At 44.1% G+C, this 19,995-nt stretch overlaps 1 protein-coding gene across 1 annotated transcript in view; it reads left to right on the plus strand.

Moving 5' to 3' along the window:
- Positions 1 to 3,132: 3,132 nt before the first annotated feature.
- Positions 3,133 to 19,995, plus strand: part of ACAT1 (acetyl-CoA acetyltransferase 1) — a 33,187-nt gene continuing 16,324 nt past the window's right edge. Inside the window, exons 1-4 of the mRNA XM_019624140.1 lie at positions 3,133 to 3,285; positions 18,336 to 18,383; positions 19,308 to 19,425; positions 19,712 to 19,807. Of these exons, the coding sequence (XP_019479685.1) occupies positions 3,214 to 3,285; positions 18,336 to 18,383; positions 19,308 to 19,425; positions 19,712 to 19,807 (334 nt within the window). The 5' untranslated portion in view covers positions 3,133 to 3,213. The remainder of the gene's footprint in view (positions 3,286 to 18,335; positions 18,384 to 19,307; positions 19,426 to 19,711; positions 19,808 to 19,995) is intronic.

Here is a 19,995-nt window from a genome sequence, read left to right on the forward strand (position 1 = left end):
GCCAGAGCTCACAGAAGGAGAGGCTCCTGAGTAGAGTGTTGTCATCAGAGCTGACTGCTGTCCAGGCCCTGAGCTGGGGGATGCTTAAGTTTGCAGATGCAGAGCAAAATGCACCAGTGGGGGTGGTCCTGGAAACAAGGGGTGCTGGTCCAATCCCCCTTTCCCATCCTCGCCCCCCACCTCTGTCCTGTATGCACCTAACACTCCAGCTTCCTCCTGCCCCCGTGCCTCTTCTCCATTTCACTGTCAAACCTGCGCATTGGGGTCCTATCCTGATGGGGAAACAGGAAGGCCCGACTCCTGACTTATAGTCAGGAAACTCAGCTGCACAGCTCAGTGGCCCGTAAGCTGCTTTGGGGCCCACACCACAGTCACTTCTCTGACACACCACACAGGCTGGTTCATGGGACTTTGCTCTCCTATAGCGGCCCTCTTAGTCCTAATGAACACAGGCCACAGGACCCAAAGTCCCCCTCGGTCCTTCTGAAAACATTAGGCAATGTGAGTGTAGGAAGGTAACACACAATTTCTCCCTTTCTGCCTTGCAGTATGGCTCACAGCCTGTTCCCTTTGGAGCCACGTTCGTTGCTATTGGGAGTTGCTGTAATCATTGTCTTCAGTCATTTTCCTATTAGTTGTTCTGATTAAGTCCAAGCACTACATCGCTACACGCTTCTCAACCTGGAGGATGCACAGCCCAAGCTCTGTGCAGGGACATGCAAAACGGAGTGTCTGAGACATCTTTCTGGAGCAAGATTTGGAAGAACCTCATACTTCAGTAAAAACGGCGTGCACACCCCACAAACATGGAAGAAAAGAGCAGGGGTGGGGACAAGGGTTCCAGGAACAACAACAGTGCAGTCTCTGAAGTTTCACCCAGGTGGGGCCAGGGGTAGACCTGCCGTGAGGGTGGCCTCTCCTCTTGTCTCCCAGGGGGCTCCAGGCCCTCCTCCAAGCTCACCAGGTATTTTGGGTACGATGCTCCTTAAGGCCAGAGACATGCTGGGTACCATCCTGATTTGAATCCTGTGTAGAGAACGCTGGGGCAGTTTGCACTCCTCCGTCATCCGCCGGAACCAGTCCTTCACACACAGCGTGCATGTCTTGCCCTGCTCCCAGCCACAGTGGTTCAACTTTTAAAAACATGTATTTTGTGCATTACACACACACACACACACACACACACACACAGCTTAAGCATTGATACACACTGTAAGGATTTCCCTTCAACAGCTATTGAAGCAATAGGTATGAAAAGGTTTGTGCTTGGCCTAGAGTAGAGTCAGCAAGGGAGAAGACATGAGTGTGACATTCAAAGGAAGGAGGCAGGACTTGGTGACCTATTGAGTATGGAGGATCTGGTAGGTGAAGGAATCATATAATGCTTTCAGAAACCAACCTGAGGTGACAGGGACATTAAAGATAGGGGTGCTCTATTGCTGTGTAAAAAAAAATACCCCAAAACATAGTGGCTTAAAACAGCAATAACCATTATAGCCATTTATTTTCTCTCATGTTTTTTGTGGATCATGAATTCAGACAAGGCACAGGAGGGACGGCTAATCTCTGATCCATGATGTCTGAGTGCTCAGCCAGAAGGGTTGAAGGCTCGGGACTGGAATCATCTGAGGACTTTTTATCCATATTTCTGGCTGGACCTGGCCTCAAAGTCACATAACCTCACTTGTGCCATACTCCATTGTTGGAGGCAGTCAGGAGTCCCTACCCAGATTCAAGGGGAGAGAACACCGACCCCAGCTGTGGTTGGAGAAGTATGAGTCATATTGAAAGAAGAGCTTGTGGAGTGGGCTATAGGTTGTGGCCATTTTGAAAAATACAATCTCCCATAGCTGCCAACAAAATGTAATAAGTTAAACAAAACATAAGTAAGGCAGTGCTTTACTTTAGGAAAAACATGGGTTTGGCTTAGAGTAAGTTGAGTTGAAGTGTTCATTTTGTATGCTGTCACTCATTTTATCTTCTATGTGACAATGTAAAGGAAAATAATGTTACAAAGTCACAAAGATTTGCTGTCTCCAAAGTGAAGTTATAGGTTCCCAAAATGTGAAAATGATCATCACTAGCACATCATTCTCTGGGAAAAGCACAGGAAAGCAGTGCAATATAATGATATCAGTTCAGGCCCCAGCTCTCCCACTTTCTGTGCAATCATGGACAAAAAGTTAACTTCTTTGTACTTTAGTTATTGTGGGAGTTCAGAGATAGTCATCCGGGTTCAGGAGAAACTTCTGCGTCTCTCTTGTACCTGGAAGAACCTGAATTAGCTCTCTCTATGGGAGATTATCAGAGATAACCTCTTTTGACCTGCCTGTAGGGCAGGACAAACTCTATTTACTAAACATATGCTCTTATCCTGCAACGACCCTTTAAAGACCCCAAAGCACCTTACCTCATCCCTAGCTCAGAATGTTATACATACACTTTCCTTTCTCTCTGAACCTATTCTGTATGTGGGGGCTCTGACTCTCATGTATGCGGGGTTCCCATACATATATATATGTATTAAATTTGGTTATTTTCTTCTGCTAATCTGTCTCATGTCTATTTGATTATTAGGCCACCCAGGAGAACCTTGAGGGTAGAGAAAGTTTCTTTCTCCCCAACATTAACTCATTAGTTAAGGGGTGGATAATAATAGCGTGTAATTCATAATTTTTTTGTGAAGATTAATCCTTATTAATTGTTTAGTAAAGTTAGCTATTAATGTGTATTCTATTCCTCTTCTACGGAAATACAATTGGAAAACTATCTCAAAAGTTAAAAGCTAATTGGGTTGCTAAAAAATATTTTCATGAATTTCCTTTGTGCTTTACACACTCAGTGAAACGGAAAGTCCCACGTTACAGTAAGTAAATCACTGGCTTGGGAAGGTCAAAAGTGGTGTGCCCAGGAACAAACAGCTTGTCAAGTGTTTGTTGGCTGGCTTCTGTGCCAGCGCCTCAAACCACGTGCGTTACTTATCAGCCTGTCACAGACCCGGGCTACTCGGTATCAGGATGTTAAGCTCCGCCCGCCCTTCGGCTGCCGGCCAATAGCTGCGGGTCCGGGCGGGCCGAGGCTGCTATTGGAGGAGGATGGATCCGGGTGCCGAGCCTGGTCACCTAGTGATGGGTGGAGCTCAGTCGGGAACTTGCAGCGCTGCAGGCCGAGTCTCCGCCCTTGACGTCTCTGCTCCGCGCCCTCTAGGCGACCATGGCTGTGCTGGCGGTCCTTTTGCGCAGCGGTGCCCGCGGGCGCAGCCCCCTGCTTCGGAGGCAGATGCAGGTGAGAGGGGCTGGGACCCGGGATTCGGCGTGCGGGTTCCCCGCCTGGGAAGGTTCCCGCCTGCGACCCCGCAGCGGAGCCCTAAGTGTCGGCCTCAAAAGAGGCCCTCGGCTGGTCCCACGCCCAGAAAGCCGCCTGCCCCACGCCACCAGTGCCCGACAACGCTTAGGGCCTCGGTAGTGTTACAAAGAGCGTCTTCATTTCCGGGATTTCTTCTGTAATCATAATAATTGCTTACCGGTGTGTGTTATGGGGCACATATTTTAGCAGGTGGAAAGGCCTAGGATTGGTTTTGGCCTTGCCTGATGGTAACAAAGTCCCATAATACTATTTCTGAGTTTTTGTTTAAAACATGCCTACGATCGTTATTGTCAAGAGATTTTGCTTTCATGCAGTAGGTCATCATTGGGCTTACAAGGCGTGAGGCACTATGTGGTACTAAGATATACTTACTCTGGGCAAATACTATTATACTACTCATAATACGCATAATCAATTACACAGTTGTCCCTTGGTAGCCACGGGGGATTGGTTCCAGGACCCTGATGCTGAAGCCCCTCATATGAAATGGAATAGTGTTTGCATTAAGCATTTTAGGCTTTACTACATAGTCCACATCTGCAACAATGTAACTTTTTTTTTCAAATATTTTCTGTCAGTGGTTGGTTGACTCCACAGATGCGGAACCCTTGGTTATGGAGGGACGACTGTACTTGCTTGATAAATGAATAAAGCTGAAGTGTCCAGAGGTGTGTTTCTCCTCTGGCTGTTGTGTGTAGGGAACACAGGAACAAGAGCCTTGAAAGAAAGAGTTTATTTCCCACATATCAAAGTAGGGGAGTTTGCTGCAGAGTTAGGGTCTGGCAAAATCTAAGGAGTAGGTAGAGAACTTCAGGGTGTGGTTGAAGAGCATGAGTTTTCATTTGGTTGGGGTAATACACTTGGAAATCCAGTCATGTTGTAAGAGTTTGGATTTGACCCAAGTCAGTGGAGATTGTAGATATATTTGTTTTTGTCATAGTCAGAGGCCAGGGAGGTTTGAAGTGGAGAGAAAACTGTTGTCTGTCAGGATGTGAAGTAACTTGAACTAGTATACTGGCAATAGGTGAAGGTGCAGCATTATGCAAGAGATTGTGGAAAACAAACAAAAAACTTCACAAATATAGAGTGAGGATGCAGAGCCAAGGGAAGACGAAGAGTCCAAATTTCATCCAGAGTGACTGACATAATGGAAAAGTCAGGAGGAGTAAGTTTCCGGGAAAGATGAGTTCCTAGTCATTATTATTTATTGGTTTCATGGAATAACTTGGGAACTCACAAAAATGTAACTAAGTTAACCTGGGTTTCAACCAGTGTCGACCAGGTGAATTAGGTACTCTATGTAAAAAAAAAAAAAAAAAAAGGCAAGTGCAGAAACTTCTTAATTTATAGCTTTATTAAGAGTTTACAGTCAAACACAAATGTTGCTGATAAGAAAAATGAAGTTGTAGGTTATATAGCATGTGACTTCTGGTGTTTATTTTATTGAACTCTAGGAATTAGTTGTACAGGCATACCTTGGAGATATTGCAGGTTCAGTTTCAGACCACTGTAATAAAGCGAGTTACAATCTTTTTGTTGGTAGAGGGTCCTGCCTTCAGTTTGTAAACAACACATCTGTGAAGCGCAATATAAAGTGAGGCACAATAAAATGAGGTTTGACTGTATTGGTTACTTGAATTAAGCGGTTATTTACTTAACCAGGGCTATCTTTTACTATAACAGGATTTTCAGTACACAGTGCCATTTTGTGGAATGGAATGTGACCTCTCACCCATTGCACTGGCCCTTTCCCCTTTGTCTTCAAATACACTAAGGTCTCCTTTATGGTCAACAAACCTTTATGGACTTTACTGGAATTTGTTGTCTTTCCAAGTCTAATCACTTTTTTCTTATGGTCAAGGTAGCAGGCTTACTCATCACCTCCATTTACTTCCATTTCCCTTTAAGCTTCAGTTGTGCCACTCAGCTGAAGAATACCAGTGATTTTCTTTCTTTTTTCTTCTTGACTTTTAAACTGTATTTGACACTATTGACCCTCCCCTCCTAGTAACTCCCATTTGCTGTTTTGAACCAAAATGATTCTTTTAATACTCAGAATTTTTAAAAATCTGCCCTGTGCCTGGTCCTGGGCGTATTTGCTCCCAGATTCATTTCTCTGCTCTTCTCTTTGTCCTCTGTCTGTTCTGCTGGGAGGCTGACCCTTGCATATGCCAACCTCATGGTCTCCAGCAGCTGGGTGCAGACACTTGTGGAAGATTGGGAGATGGGAAAGGAGAAACCACCATAATTTCTCTCCCCACCTCTTCCTCCCCCTCTTCCTCCCCCCCCCCCCCATATGTTGTTTCTGACAATGTCTGTGACACCTTTGGGTCTTGCTTCTGCCAGGTAACCCTACTACTTTGTCCTAACAACCGAAGTGTGCTAGTGCCTTCCTGTTGCTAAGTTCTGTACTGCCTGTCTCCTGTCGTTCTCAGCTGTTCTGTCATCTGTGTATTTAATTCTCTGCATTAAATTCTCTGTTTCAATTGTGTGTGTCTCTGTTCAAATTTTCCCCTTTTTTAAGAACATCAGTCATATTGGATTAGGGCCCACCCTAGTGATCTCATTTTAACTTGATTACCTCTCTTTTTGGGAAGATACAAATTCACTCCAATACCTGAAGCTTCAACAGTAAATATTTCATACAGCAGAGGGGTTATGTGAGATTTTAACAGAAGAATTATAGAAATGAAATACATACAATGAACATATACATAAAATGGAAAGCACTGATTGAAATTAGCATGACTATTTAATACTTGGAGAGCTTTATGAAGGTGTGAAGAAATACAGATGTGGGATATTACAGTATTATGTAAGGGGATTTTGCTTTCCTTATACAGAAAATAATGTATTATAATACAGGGTATTTTGAGTACTAACTGCTAAGCCCTCTAGACTAAGAAGTTGAAAACTTTAAGTTATTTAATCAGTTTTCAAAAAAATATTTGCTTGATATTGTCTCAATTTCTAATTCATTTGACTGACCTTTACAGTTATTTTGGCATATAGATGTTTCATGTGAATTTTTTTGTTTCCTATGGTTCCACCTAGATCGACAACAGAATTATGGAAAATCAGCATTACTGACATACTTAGTACACAGTGTGAGAGGTGCTTTGAAGGAAGTAAATATGTTGAAATGAGAGAGGCCAACTTGAAATAGAGTAGCCTAGGGAGAACCACTCTGGGGATGTTTTTTGAGCTGAGACCTGAGGAATAAAAACAAACCAGCCATGGAGAGCAGGAGAGACTTACTGGTAGAGGCACATTGCAAAGATCTTGAGTTGGGAACGGGTTCAGATCAAAGAGGAGGCTGATGTGACTGGCATAGAACAAGAGTGATGTGAGTTTGGAAAGTAAAGCAGGAACCAGATCATGCAAGGCCTTGTGGGATAAGACGAAGAGTTTGGCTATTATTCTAAGAGCAATGGAAAGCCGTCAAAGGGTTTTAATCAGGAGTGATGTGATCTGATTTACATTTTAAAAACTGGATGGACTGTGGAAGGGAAGTAGGGGAAACAGGAAATGAGATAGAAGGCTATTAATAGTAGCAAGAGATGGCTGGGACCAGGAGGCAGTAGTGGAGATGAAGCAAAGTGGAAGAATTTAGGTAGATTTTAGACACAGTATTGATAGTATCTGTGACAGAGTATCTGCGTTTTAAGAAAAGATGAAGGATGAGTCCTAAGGTTTTGACTTGAGCACCCTGGTAAATTGTGATGCTATGTCCTGAGGCGGGAAATCCTGGGAAGAAACGAGTTTCCTGGGGGTGGAAATTGAGAGCCATGATTTGGACATTAAATTGAAGCTATTCAGTCAGCACTTGGATCGACAAATGTGGAGGTCGATCCACAAAAAAAGGCTGGAGATAGAAATTTGGAGCTCATCAGGACATATATGCTGTTTAAAGCAATGGGACTAGAAATAATTAAGGAGACAGTGAAGTTGGAAAGTTAACAGGATCTTGGAACAAAGGCCCTGGGACATTCCAGCACTTAGAGGTTGGGAGGGGAGGATGAGACAACAAAGGAGACAGAAAAATAGGTAGTAAGGTAGGAGGGAAACCTCAAGATTGCGTTAAAATGGAAGCCAAGGAAAGCGGTTTGTGTAGTGGTTTACACATGTTACCTCATTTCATTCTCACAGCAACCCATGAAGGGTATTTGAGAAAACTAAGGTACAGGGAGTCTAAGTAACTTGCTCAAGAATACTCAGCTAGTAAGCTCAGGCTCTTAACTACCGTGCGTAGACCAGAAAGAAGAAAAGTGAGGGCCGGCCGAGTGGCGCGTTGGTTAAGAGCTGGCTTGGGATGCCAGAGGGCCCCGGTTCGGATCCCACATTTGAGGGCCAGTGACACTGCCCTCCACAGCTAAGATGCTGAACAACAGCTCAACCTGGAGCTGGGCTGCCATGAGTCGCCGGCGACGGCGTAGGCTGCAGTCCCTGTGGCAGTGGGTTGCCATGGACTACCGTGTGTAGCCAGCAGCCAGCGTGAGCGGCCAGCAGCCGCCGTGAGCGGCCGTCCAGAAGCTGGCGACTGATCTGCCTCACCCAGGAAGAGCGCAATGATGGTGCCAACTTGGGCCAGTGAAGCAACGTCCTCCACAACTAGACTGAAGAACAAAATGACAGCAACTTGTCTGTTCCCCTTCCCCCAATTCCCCAGTACTGTTCCCATTCCCCCAATTCCCCAATAAAAAATCAAAAAAAAAAAAAAAAAAGAAGAAAAGTGAGTCCAATGTTGCCGAGACGGTGAGATTATAGTGAAGTGTTTATTGCATTTTGCTACACAGACATTTTTGACCTTGCTTAGAGCCAATAATAGTATAGATAAGAGTCAGAATGGAGAGAGTTGAACAGTAAACAGGAGGTGAGGTCAAGGAAACAAATTTTAAGTGACTTCTTGGAGAACTGTTGTACAAGGAAACTAAATGAGGTGAAATCTCAGTGGGAATGTGTTTTTAATTTGCTTTTTAGGTGGGAGGAACCAGAGCCTGTGTGTATGCTTATGGAATGATCCAGAAGTAAAGGGGATGAACGATGTATGGGAGAGGGAAGGGCTAACTAAGATGTGGCATCTTTGAAAAGGGAAGTGCAGATGGGATCCAGGGCACAGTGGAGAGACCAGGGAACTTTCAGAAACTTTAAAGAAGTGGCTTAAAAGGCCCTTCGATGGCCAGGAACAGCATCATGTTCCAAACTAGCTAAGTGGAAAGGGGCATTTTTGAAAATATACAGCAAGCGAGCTCTTGGACATCCAGGATAGAAAATAAAGTGTAGCCGGCCTTGCTGAAATCCTAACCAGAAAATCATTAACTAAAGAATCTTTTTTTGTCTCTTGTAGTGTACCATGGTCAATATTTCCCTCCTTTTCTCTGAGTTTCCATGTTCCCGTCCTTTGTTTGTTTACTCATGGCTTTTCTCTTTGCTGTAATCTTTGCTTTCCCATGAGACTGGCTGGCCATGCTGCTGATGAAGCTCTGGCCCCTGTGACCTTTCAGTTCAAGTGCCCATCAGTATCCAGTTGAACCAGTGTGTCAGGGTGCCAGTGTACATCAGAGTCCATTCCAGTTTTGGTCCTGTACACTCTGGCCATTGGGAGGAGGCTGGGTCACCTTGTAGGTGCTCAGGGCTGTCCCCTCCACACCCTTTTGAGAAAGGAATATAGCTGGCAAGCAATGACTGGCACATTTACTACAAGGAGGGACTTTTAACTCAAAGTTGGCTCACAGATAATGTTAAAATCCTCTATGATAAGTCGGTTATATAAGCAGCAGCCCAAATGATATGACATGTTAGGATGCACTTGTTCTTTTTGTACAGCTGATACCGAGGGGTAGATCCATTAACCAGATGTACTTGGGCTTTGCCTACTGAGCAGACATGTGTGCTGGCTTGGACCAGGACGTATTGTCACTTGTGTGGACATGTGAAGCTCAGGAGAGTAAAAATACCAAAGTTGCTAATCTAATGACGCAGCTTTCAGAGGTACAAATACAGAGATGGCAAACAAGTTTTACTTCAAGTTCTGTATAGACAGGTAACCTGATAGTAACAACATGTTCATGATTTATTTACATTGGATGTATTCAAAAGATGAATTTAAACAATGTTTGTAGAACTGCCTGAAGCATTTAAATGGAATCCCATATTTGATGACCATTGCATGGCACCAAGTAATCTTTCTCCTCTGAACCGTGGGGATGGCTTGCTTACCATGCCTCTCTTACAGTTCTTACTAAATTCTTGCATAGAAATAAGTACAGATAACTTTAACATTTTTCCCTTCTAAGATTATAATGCTGCTTGAGTATAGGGACCATATTTTACAGATTTCAAATTCCCTATAATGCCTTCTGTAAGGTAAGTGATTTCAACATGTTTACTGAGCAAGTGAAGGAACAAATAGTATTGTGTGTTAGTTATCTCTCCCTCATAAAGACTGTAAAGGCATCTTCAGAATAGGGGCTTCACTGAATATAGTGATGACATTTTTAAATCAAATCTGGACTAAATGAGGGGTTTTTTTAAAAGATTTTTATTGGGGAATTGGGGAAGGAGAACAGACAAGTTGCTGTCCTTTTGTTCTTCAGGCTAGTTGTGGAGGACGTTGCTTCACTGGCCCAAGTTGGCACCGTCATTGCGCTCTTCCCGGGCGAGGCAGATCAGTCGCCGGCTTCTGGACGGTCGTTCACGCTGGCTGCCGGCTACACACGGTAGCCCATGGCAACCCACTGCAGCAGGGGCTGCAGCCTATGCCGTTGCCGGCGACTCAGGGCAGCCCAGCTCCAGGTTGAGCTGTTGTTCATCATCTTAGCTGTAGAGGGCAGTGTCACTGGCCCTCATATGTGGGATCCAAACCGGGGCCCTCTGGCGTCCCAAGCCAGCTCTTAACCAACGCGCCACTTGGCCGGCCCAGGTTGTTTCTTACAGCAAAGTTGTTAGTATGAACTTTCTACATAAAAGTAACTTTTTCCATCCTATTAACATTGGAAAAATGATTACTTGAAGTTATATTCTGTTCTTCCATTGCCTAGGAAAACATTCTCTCTTTAAGCTGCCATTTTCATGTACCTATTCTCATCTAAACACTTTATAAAAATCAATTTTGGGGGGATACCTTGTGGTTATCTCTGCTTATAACTACTATTTGTCAAATATACCTTCTTCTCTGTATTATAAATTGTATGCTTTAGTTGATCATTTGCATCGAGTCAGAACAAAACCTGTTTAATCTGTGAAAACCTAAGTTCTTGGGTCGGTTTAAAGTTTTTTGCAGGCTTTATTACTTTGTGAGATATGTTTGGACATTGTAAATATGAACAAGATTAGGTTCTAAATATAAGTTGTCATGTTTGAATAGTATGCTTTTGGTTAGAGTGCGTGCTCTTAACAAGGTTGCTAGTTTGATTCCCGCAAGAGATGGTGGGCTGCGCCCCTCGCAACTAGATTGAGAACGGCGGCTGGACTTGGATCTGAGCTGCACCCTCCACAACTAAGAGTGAAGGACAACAACTTGACTTGGAGCTGATGGGTCCTTGAAAAACACAATGTTCCCTTCCCCAATTCTCCAACACTGTTCCCTTCCCCAATTCCCCAATAAAATCTTAAAAATAAAAATTTGTTGACCCAAGGAGCAGGATTCAAAGCCATTGGTGCAGGGTGACTGTGAGATAAAAATTGTTCAGCTTCATGGAGCCTGTGGCCTTCTGGTTGAACCCTTTATTCAGTTATTGTTCACCCGGGAGCTAGGCCTGGAAAGAATGCTGTGATTTGATGTCCATAGTCAATAAACATGAATCACAAACTTTAGGGTAATTATCTAAAGCAGGGGGTAAGAGATTTCTGTGATTCAGGTTAAAAACCATCTATTGTTTATGATTAAGAAACTGATTTGAAAAATGATTATAACCAGGGGCTACAGAGCTAAAACACTAGGAAAGTTGGAGTTTCTATAGCGAGAAGCCCTTTTGTTTGGCTCTTATCATCAGGTTGTTGGCTCCAGGGCCCTTTTGAGCCTAGAGAGGTGAGCCCAAGAAGCTATCCCTAATAGTTTGGCTGCTGTGGGGTTGTTAGAATGACTTGATAGGGATCTTCCCATTTGGGATGGAGGGGGTGGGTTTGGTCTGGGAGCGCAGTCAAGCAGACTTGACCCCATCTCCCGGTTCTAGAAGGGTTGCTGGAATTTCCATTCCAGCGTGAGGTTTTTGGAGGAAGGTATCAGCATGGTGGCGGAGGAGGTGCCGGTGAGAGAAAGGGTAGGGAGATAATCACCAAGGAGAGGTGAAGAAGGGGGTGTGTTGCCAAGGAGGAAAGGGCAACCATACGTAAGTTCAAGCGGACTGAGGAAATTAGGAGCGTGGAGCGCGCACGGAGGTGGAAAGGGCGATAGGGAGGAGGGAACTCCAGTCCTGATGGGCTTCTAAGGATGGCGTGGTTAACTGAGATTTGTGGGTCGTAGGAGTTTTGAAGTAGGTAGAAGGTAAGCCCTTTGACCTTTCCAGAAGATTGGGGACAATACAGGTGTGAAGTCGCCATTGACTATCAAGAGAGGTGGCAACTTGTTGGGTGATTTGGGAAGTAAAACTAGGACCGTTGTCTTGCTGGATGGTTGAAAGGAGGCCAAAACGGGGGATAATGTGGTGGAGAAGGGCATAGGCGACCGTGGAGGGTTTTTCAGACGTGGTGGGGAAGGCTTCTAGCCATCCAGAGAAAGCATCCAGGAAGGAGAGGAGATAGTGGTGTCGGTGGATGTGTGGCATATGAGTCAAATCAATTTGTCAGTCTTGGCCAGGGATGTGGCCATGGGCCTGATGGGCTGCGAAGGATGGGGGAGACTGAATGGCCCCTGGGGGTTGGAGAGGCAGCAAATGGAGCAAGCCTGAGTGACGTGGGCTAGAAGGGAAGAAAGATGTGGGTGAGTGATAAAGGGACATAAGAGAGTATGTAGAGGTCTATGTCCAATGTGAAGAGAATTGTGGAAAGCCGTAAGGATGTTTAAAGCCTGCTCACTGGGCTGGATTAGTTTGCCAACAGAGGTAAGCCTGGGGCCCTCCCAGATGGCTCCCTGACTGGTAAAGGAAGTAATTTCATTTGGAGGGTAGGTGGGCTGAAGGTCAGGGATGGCAAGGAGTTGGGTGACAGGCTCTCAAGAGCCAAGGAGGGCAGCCTGACCTGCTTCTCTATCAGCTTTGTTGTTACCAATGGCAATAAGGCCAGAGCCCCTCTGGGAGCCCCTGCAGTGTCTAACAGAAACACGAGCAGAGAGTCAGAGAGCCTCAATAAGCTTGAGGATTAAGGGGCCATGGGCTACAGGGGAACCTTAGGAGGTAAGGAAGCTGCATTCAGCCCAGATTGCAGCATGGGAATGGATAATATGAAAGGCATATTTGGAGTCGGTATAAATGTTGATGGAGCACCCTTTGGCTAGGGTTAGAGCATGGGTAAGGGCAATAAGTTCAGCTTTCTGAACAGAAGTGTTGGAAGAGAGACGGGAAGATTCTATGAGTTCATAGGCAGAGGTAATGACATAGCCTGAACAGCATTCTCTGTTATGAGTGTAACTGGACCCATTAACAAACCAGGTGTACTCGAGATCAGGGAGGGGGTTGTCAGAAAGGTCAGGGTGAAGAAGTCAGGAAGATTCGAGTTTCTCAATGCAGGAATAAGAGACAGAGGTGGAAGTAGGAAGAAGCGTGGAGGGACTGAGCAGGGGACTGGAGAACAATAATGTGGGGAGAGGTCAGAAGAAGTTGATAATGGGTGAGGCGAGAAGAGCTAAGAAAGGAAGGGGCCTTATTATTAATAAGGTTCAGGACCAATTGGGGTGAGAAAACAGTGATAGGTTGAGCGTAAGTAAATTTAGAAGCCTCTAAAGTGAGAAGGTCAGAGGCGGCGAGTACACGGAGGCAGGGGCCAAGCCCCGGGCAGTGGGGTCTAGTTGTTTGGACAGGTAAGCAACAGCTTTGAGATTGAGCCCAATTTCTGACCCAAGAGGCCTAGAGTGAGCCCCCAAGATTCATGGGTGTATAGGAAGAAAGGCTTAGTCAGGTCAGGTAAGGCAAGGGCGGGGGTGGAAAGGAGAACCGTCTGGAGTTGAGAGAAAGCAGAGGTGGTCTGTGAAGTAGACAGGAGAGGTTCCTAGAGGGGGTCGGCGGCCGCCTGGTAAAGGGGTTTGGCAATGAGGCCAAAGTTGGAGATCCAGATGCGAAAGCATCTGACCAAGCCAAGGAAAGAGAGATCCTGCTTAGCGGAAGGGAAGGGGATAGAGCAAATGAGCATTTTGCATTGTGTAGTGATTTCCTGGCAACCTGGGGAAAGGCAAAGCCCTAGGTAGGTGACAGTTGGGCCTTATGGCGGGAGACATGATAACATAGGGAAGCTAGATAATTAAGGAGCAGGCGAGTATGGGAAGTAGAGCTATTATGTGTACGGCTACAAAGGAGATCATCAATGTACTGGAGAATTGTAGAGCCAGGAAGGGAGAGGGAGGTTAGGTCTCGAGCTAAAGCTTGGCCAGAAAGATGGGGACTATCCCTAAAGCCCTGAGGGAGAACTGTCCAGGTTAATTGTTGAGAAAAGTTGGTATTAGGATCAGTCCAGGTAAAGGCGAACAGATGCTGGGAATCGGGGTGTAAAGGAATAGAAAAAAAAGCATCCGTTAGGTCAAGAACAGTAAAATAGTGAGTGTCAGGTGGTATGAGGAATGGAAGGGTATAAGGATTGGGAACTACAGGGTGGAGCAGAATAACCGCCTCGTTGATGATTTGAAAGTCTTGAATGAAGCGGTAAGTCCCATCAGGCTTCTTGACCAAGAGAGTGGGAGTCTTGTAAGGGGAAGAAGTGGGGTGGAGAATCTTCGCTTGGAGGAACTTAGAAATATAAGTTTGAGTCCAAGGAGGCCTTGTCGAGGAATAGGATATTGAGCTTTAGTGGGAAAGTGAGTGGGATCTCTGAGTGAGATAACAAGAGGTGGGTGGTGAGTGGCAATAATGGGTTGGGAGGTATCCCATATTGAAGGATCAATGTCAGGTGGGTTAGAAAGGGAAGGAAGGATGGGTTCTGGGATGAGTCTGCTAGTAAACTGAGAAAAGTGGTATCCGAAGAAGGGGTATATAGAGTACTGGTGGAATGAAATTTGGAGAGGATGTCCCTCCCTAAAATAGGAGTGGGACAGTGGGGCAGGGTTAGGAAGGAACGGGTAAAAGAGTGTGCCTCTAGGGGACATAAAAGGGATGGGGTAGCCATGGGGTTAGGGCAAGAGCGGCTCCAGTGTCCCAGCAGGCCACATTTAAAGCAGGCACCAGTTGATTTGGCTGTGTAGAGGATTGGGGTCCTGGTCCTTTCTTTTGGGGCCGGCCCAGCTTAGTGGCCTGGGAAACTGCTGCGGCAGCCATCTGCAAGGCCTGAGTATGGGCCTGTCTATTCTCCTCGTCTCGATTGTTGAAGACCTTAAAGGCCAGCTCTAAAAGATCTGCTTGTGGGTGTGAGGACCTCTTTCTAGTTTCTGAAGCTTCCTGTGAATATCAGGGGCCGACTAGGAGATGAAATGCATAGCTAAGATGGCCCTGTGATCCAGGGACTCAGGGTTAATGTTAGGTTTGCAGGGCCTCTGAAAGCCGGGAGAGAAAACCAGATGGGCTTTCATGGTGGTCCTGGTAGATTTCCCTAACTTTTTCATAATTAACAGCTTTCTGAAAGGCTGCCTTCATGTCCTGAAGGAGACGATCATATGGTCTCTCCTTAGGTGGTCAGGATGGGGTTGGGGGAGAATCTGGTAATTCCAGTTAGGATCCTGGGTCGGGATGGCCATCTCCCTGGGTGTAGGGTGAGGGGTGGGTGGGCTGTTATTATTTTGGCGATGTATAGAATGTGCTGTTTCCCTAGCCTTCTGAATGATACGATCCTTTTCATCAGAGTTAGTACATGTGGAGAAAATGATATAGATGTCCCGCCAAGTAAGGTCATAGCTAAGGGTGAGGTATTCACACTCTTTAGTCAAGTGGGTGGAATCAGAGGAAAAGGAACCTAGCTTAGATTCCAACTGACTCAGGTCCGTTACCGAGAAAGGGACATGGACCCTAACAGGGCCGTCAGCGCCTGCCACTTCCCTGGGTGGCATCTGGGTGGCTGGGGGCACATCAGGCTGCCCAGATTGGGTATGAGGAGGGGAAGAAAGGTTCAGAGGAGGCGGATCAGCAGAGGAGTTAGAGGGAGTGTCAGACTTTGAGGAGGAGGAGTAACAGGAAGTATCTGGCGGAGATGCAGAGGTAGCGGGTTGATATGGTGGGGGGTTTTGAACTAGCGGAGGTCAGGGAGGAGAAGAAAACTCAGGGGGGTCGAAAGGATCCGGATCAGGATTAGGGGGTGAGGACTCTGGAGCAGGGATGACAGAAGAGGCTGAAGCTAAACCCAAGAGGCGTGGTCTGCCCTTAGGTGGTGGGAAGTGGGATAAATCCTATCGCAGCCCAAAGGGAACCTTGCTGCATTTACCTGCCAGTGGAGGAGGTTGTCTAAATCCTGGAGAGTATCAAGGTCAAGAGCTCTGGTGCATGGCCAGGATTTGCCATTATTAAGCTTACATTGTGGCCAGGCCACAGTTGAAAGAAAATAGGGCATTTAGCCTTTAAATCGGGGTAAATTCCCCTCTTAATGCGGATTACTAAAGGGGAGTTCCTGGGGTTAAGAGGAGCCCATAGTAATGAAGGAGGGGAGGAGGGGGCAGAAAGGAAGTCTAGACCCTCTTTACCCGGAGGACAAGGGAAAGGGGCAGGGCGTCCCACTATCAGTTTCCTAATGTCTGGCAGAGGGGAATGGTGCATACTGGGCCTGGCGTCCCCTCTGACGGATGACCCAGGGGCCTGGCCCCAGGACACAGGCCTAGCGCTAGGTCTTATATTGGACAGCAAATCTGACCGAGTCGGAGGGTGGAAGAGGGTAAGGACCTAAGTCATCTGTCAAAGGGTAGATGAAGGCGGCTCCCTGTGTGGGAAACCCCAACAATTTGGTGGGCCTTATAGGGAGCCGCCTTCATCTATCCTTCGACAGACAGACTACTTAGGTACGTCTTACCCTCTTCCACCCTCCAACTTGGTCAGATTTGCAGTCCAATTAAATAGAAATGTGTTTCTATTCAGCACATTCTGGGTGGTTTCTCCAGACCTAAGGCAGTTTCTGCTCCTTGTCTAACAATTCCTGAGAACAGTGTAGAAAGAATAGAGATGTAGGGGCAAGATATTTACTCTTTTCTTTATTTAAAAATAATTTATCTGGTAACATAGACCATATTTGTATAAGGTGTGTTTGTCCCAAATAAATCAGACATCTGTTAGAAGTGGATGGTGAGAAACAGCAAGTTTTACGTAAATATATGTTTTTAAACAGTGAGGATATTTTCTTGTGATACTCTAAAATTAATTTAGAACTTAAAGATTTAACTTAAAACCTGTATTTTTTTTTTTTTTAAGATTTTACTGGGGAATTGGGGAAGGGGAACAGCCAAACTGTTGTCCTTCAATCTTAGTTGTGGAGAGTGCAGCTAGCTCAGCTCCAAGTCCAGTTGCCATCCAGCCGCCCGTCAGCAGCTTTTGGCTGCTCAGCTCAAGGTGCCTTGTTCAATCTTAGTTGCAGGTGGGTGTAGCCCACTCCCATGCAAGAGTCGAATAGGCAACCTTGTTATTAGGAGCATGTGCTCTTACCAGCTGAGCCATCCTGCCACCTATTGGCAGCTCAGTGGCGGCTCAGTTTGGGCGCAGTTCACTGGCTCATGCTCATGTTGGAATCAAACCCGTGACCCTGTTGCTCAGAGCTCGCGCTCTTAACCAACTGAGCCACTCGGCTGGCCCCAAAACTGTATCTCACAAAGCTTTTACTTAAAAAAGGCTTTGAAATTGTAGATAATAAACTAATCAGACATTAAAGCATACATTTCCAGTGAAGTTAACGTCTTTTGCTATGTATAATGCGCACCCATGTTTTTGGCCCAAACTTTCAGGGGAAAAAAACCAAAAACTTTCATTTTAATTTTTTAGTTCACATTTTTTAATTTTTTAAATTTTTTTATTTTTTAGCTGAGCCATCCTGCCACCTGTTGGCAGCTCAGCTCGGGCCGGACATTGAAACGCTGTTGCTCAGAGCTCTCACGCTTGAGCAAGCTCATAACCAACTGAGCCACTCGGCCGGCCCAAGTTCAAATTTTTATTTGTTTACATTTAGGTACTTGTTTTTTGTATCATAAAGGAATTTTAGCATTTATTTTTTAACATATTATGATACAAGAAATTTTATATAACAAATAATTACAAAACACAAGCACAGATACAAGGTACAGTAATACCTTGGTTTGCGAGCATAATTCGTTCCAGAAACAAACTACTTGTATTGCAAGACATTGTTCATTTACAATGTTAAAATGTATTAGAAATGTTTGCTTGTCTTGCAGAACACTCACAAACCACGATACTTGCAATCCAACGTTTTACTGTACAAGAAATTTTATGTACCGGTAACAAATTTACAATATTTACGCATCATAGAAAGTCAAGAACTCTTCATCATTGCAAGTTCTTTGTAAGTTCAACAAAACCGATTATCGTATTCCAGGATATTTTGCATATGGATATCGTTATTGATTTCTAGAGTTAACACTTTTAATTCATAAGTAAAAGGATTAAAAACATTTATATAGATACAGAATTAGTACTACCCATGTATAATGTGCATCCTTATTTTACCCTCACAAATTTGGGCAAAAAAGTGCACATTATACATGGCAAAATACAGTCATCAGATAAGTATATTACAAAGTAGTAATGTTTTTTTTTCTGATTGTAAGTGATATATGCTAACTGTAGAAAATTTGGAAATAAAGTATGAAGAAGCAGAGAAATCACCATAACTTCATCACTGAGATATATAAAATGACATTTAGTATTTTTTAAATAACATTATAAATATTTATATTACAGGAAATCAGATATGTAGAGCGAAGTTATGTATCCAAACCCACATTGAATGTAAGTATAAATTTAAATTGTGCTTTAAAGAATTGAAAGGAAATGTAGGCAATAAAAAATGCATACTTCTGATTTGTGTATATGTGAGGGTCAGCTTGTGATGATACAATTCTTAAGACTAGATAATAATTGAAATATTAAGATAAACTCCCAAATTACCATAAAAAAATTTCAGTCCAGTATCTTGTGTAATTTCTGCTTTTTCCTCTTTGTCTACTACAAGAGAACCTTCTCTTGGAAACTGGGCAGGATTTCTCCTCATCAGATGATGTGGCACATTGCAGAGGCCACTTGGAAAATACTAGAAGACAAGGACTGAGCCAGGCTGGGTATTAGACAGGAAGGGCCATCACCTGACCCCCCAGTGCATTCTGAGGGAGTCCTCTCTGTTTCATAAGGATCCTTAAAATGACTTAGTAATAGCCTTCAACCAAAATCTAGGAAACAATGCTCTTATTTATGCGTTTAAAATGAGAATGTGGAAGAGAATTGTTATAATAATGTTTTACGTTTAAGAGAGCTTTTATCTACATACAGGTATTGATTTATAACCCCAGAGTTCCCTTCAGTAAGGAAGCCCTTTGGTTAGGGTTGTTTATTATACAGTTAACGAGTCATTTCTTAAATTTTGACTGAGTAAAATTAAAACTTAAGCTTCTGGTTTTCAAACCTTTGGAGAACTGGGCAGGATCCATGCCTATTTTAGAGTTGTTTGTCATAGGTTTCTGTTAGGTCTTAAATTGTAATGTACTGGCATTGAACTGATTAGTTTTACTGCTGTTCAAATACTGAGATTAATCTTTGATAAACAGTCATTCATAAAAAGTCTGCTTTTTAGATAATGTCTTTGAATTGTTTATTTACTAAAAAGATGATTTGGGTAAAATATTTACATTTAATTTTTATCATTGTCTGTCTTACCAGGAAGTGGTCATAGTAAGTGCTACCAGAACACCCATTGGATCCTTTCTAGGCAACCTGTCCTCCCTGCCAGCCACTAAGCTTGGTTCCATTGCAATTCAGGGAGCCATTGAAAAGGCAGGTCAGTAGTTGCTTTGCTTTTTGGTTGAGAGGTCAGTGACTCAATGGAACAAATACCTATTTTGCACTGACTATATACTTAACTCTTAGAAATGACTTGATACCTGCCTTTCTGAATTCCCTTGTAAAGAAATCCTTGTATAATACTACAGAATTAGGAATGAAACTCAAAACTGACAAGAAAAAGAAACCATTCCTGCTATATAATGTCGTGTACTTTATTAGGTAATCACTAATTATTCAATTGACTAAAATAAGGAAATGCCTGCTTGTTTTTTTAAAAAAAGGGATTCCAAAAGAAGAAGTGAAAGAAGCATACATGGGTAATGTTCTACAAGGAGGCGAAGGACAAGCCCCTACTAGGCAAGCGGTCCTGGGTGCAGGTACTAGGAATGCATTTTTGCTTATTTTATACTTAAAATATTTGACATTGCAAAATGGAGGTCATTTCAGCTTAAATAAAATGTTAAATGCATAAGATAACATTTATAGACATATTGGAAGAAGCAATGTTGCGCATTATAGTTTAACATGCTTTATTTTATTAATCTTAATTCTTCAGTTGTGGTTG

This window comes from Hipposideros armiger, unplaced genomic scaffold (assembly GCF_001890085.2).
Source record: "Hipposideros armiger isolate ML-2016 unplaced genomic scaffold, ASM189008v1 scaffold_580, whole genome shotgun sequence".
NCBI lineage: Eukaryota > Metazoa > Chordata > Mammalia > Chiroptera > Hipposideridae > Hipposideros > Hipposideros armiger.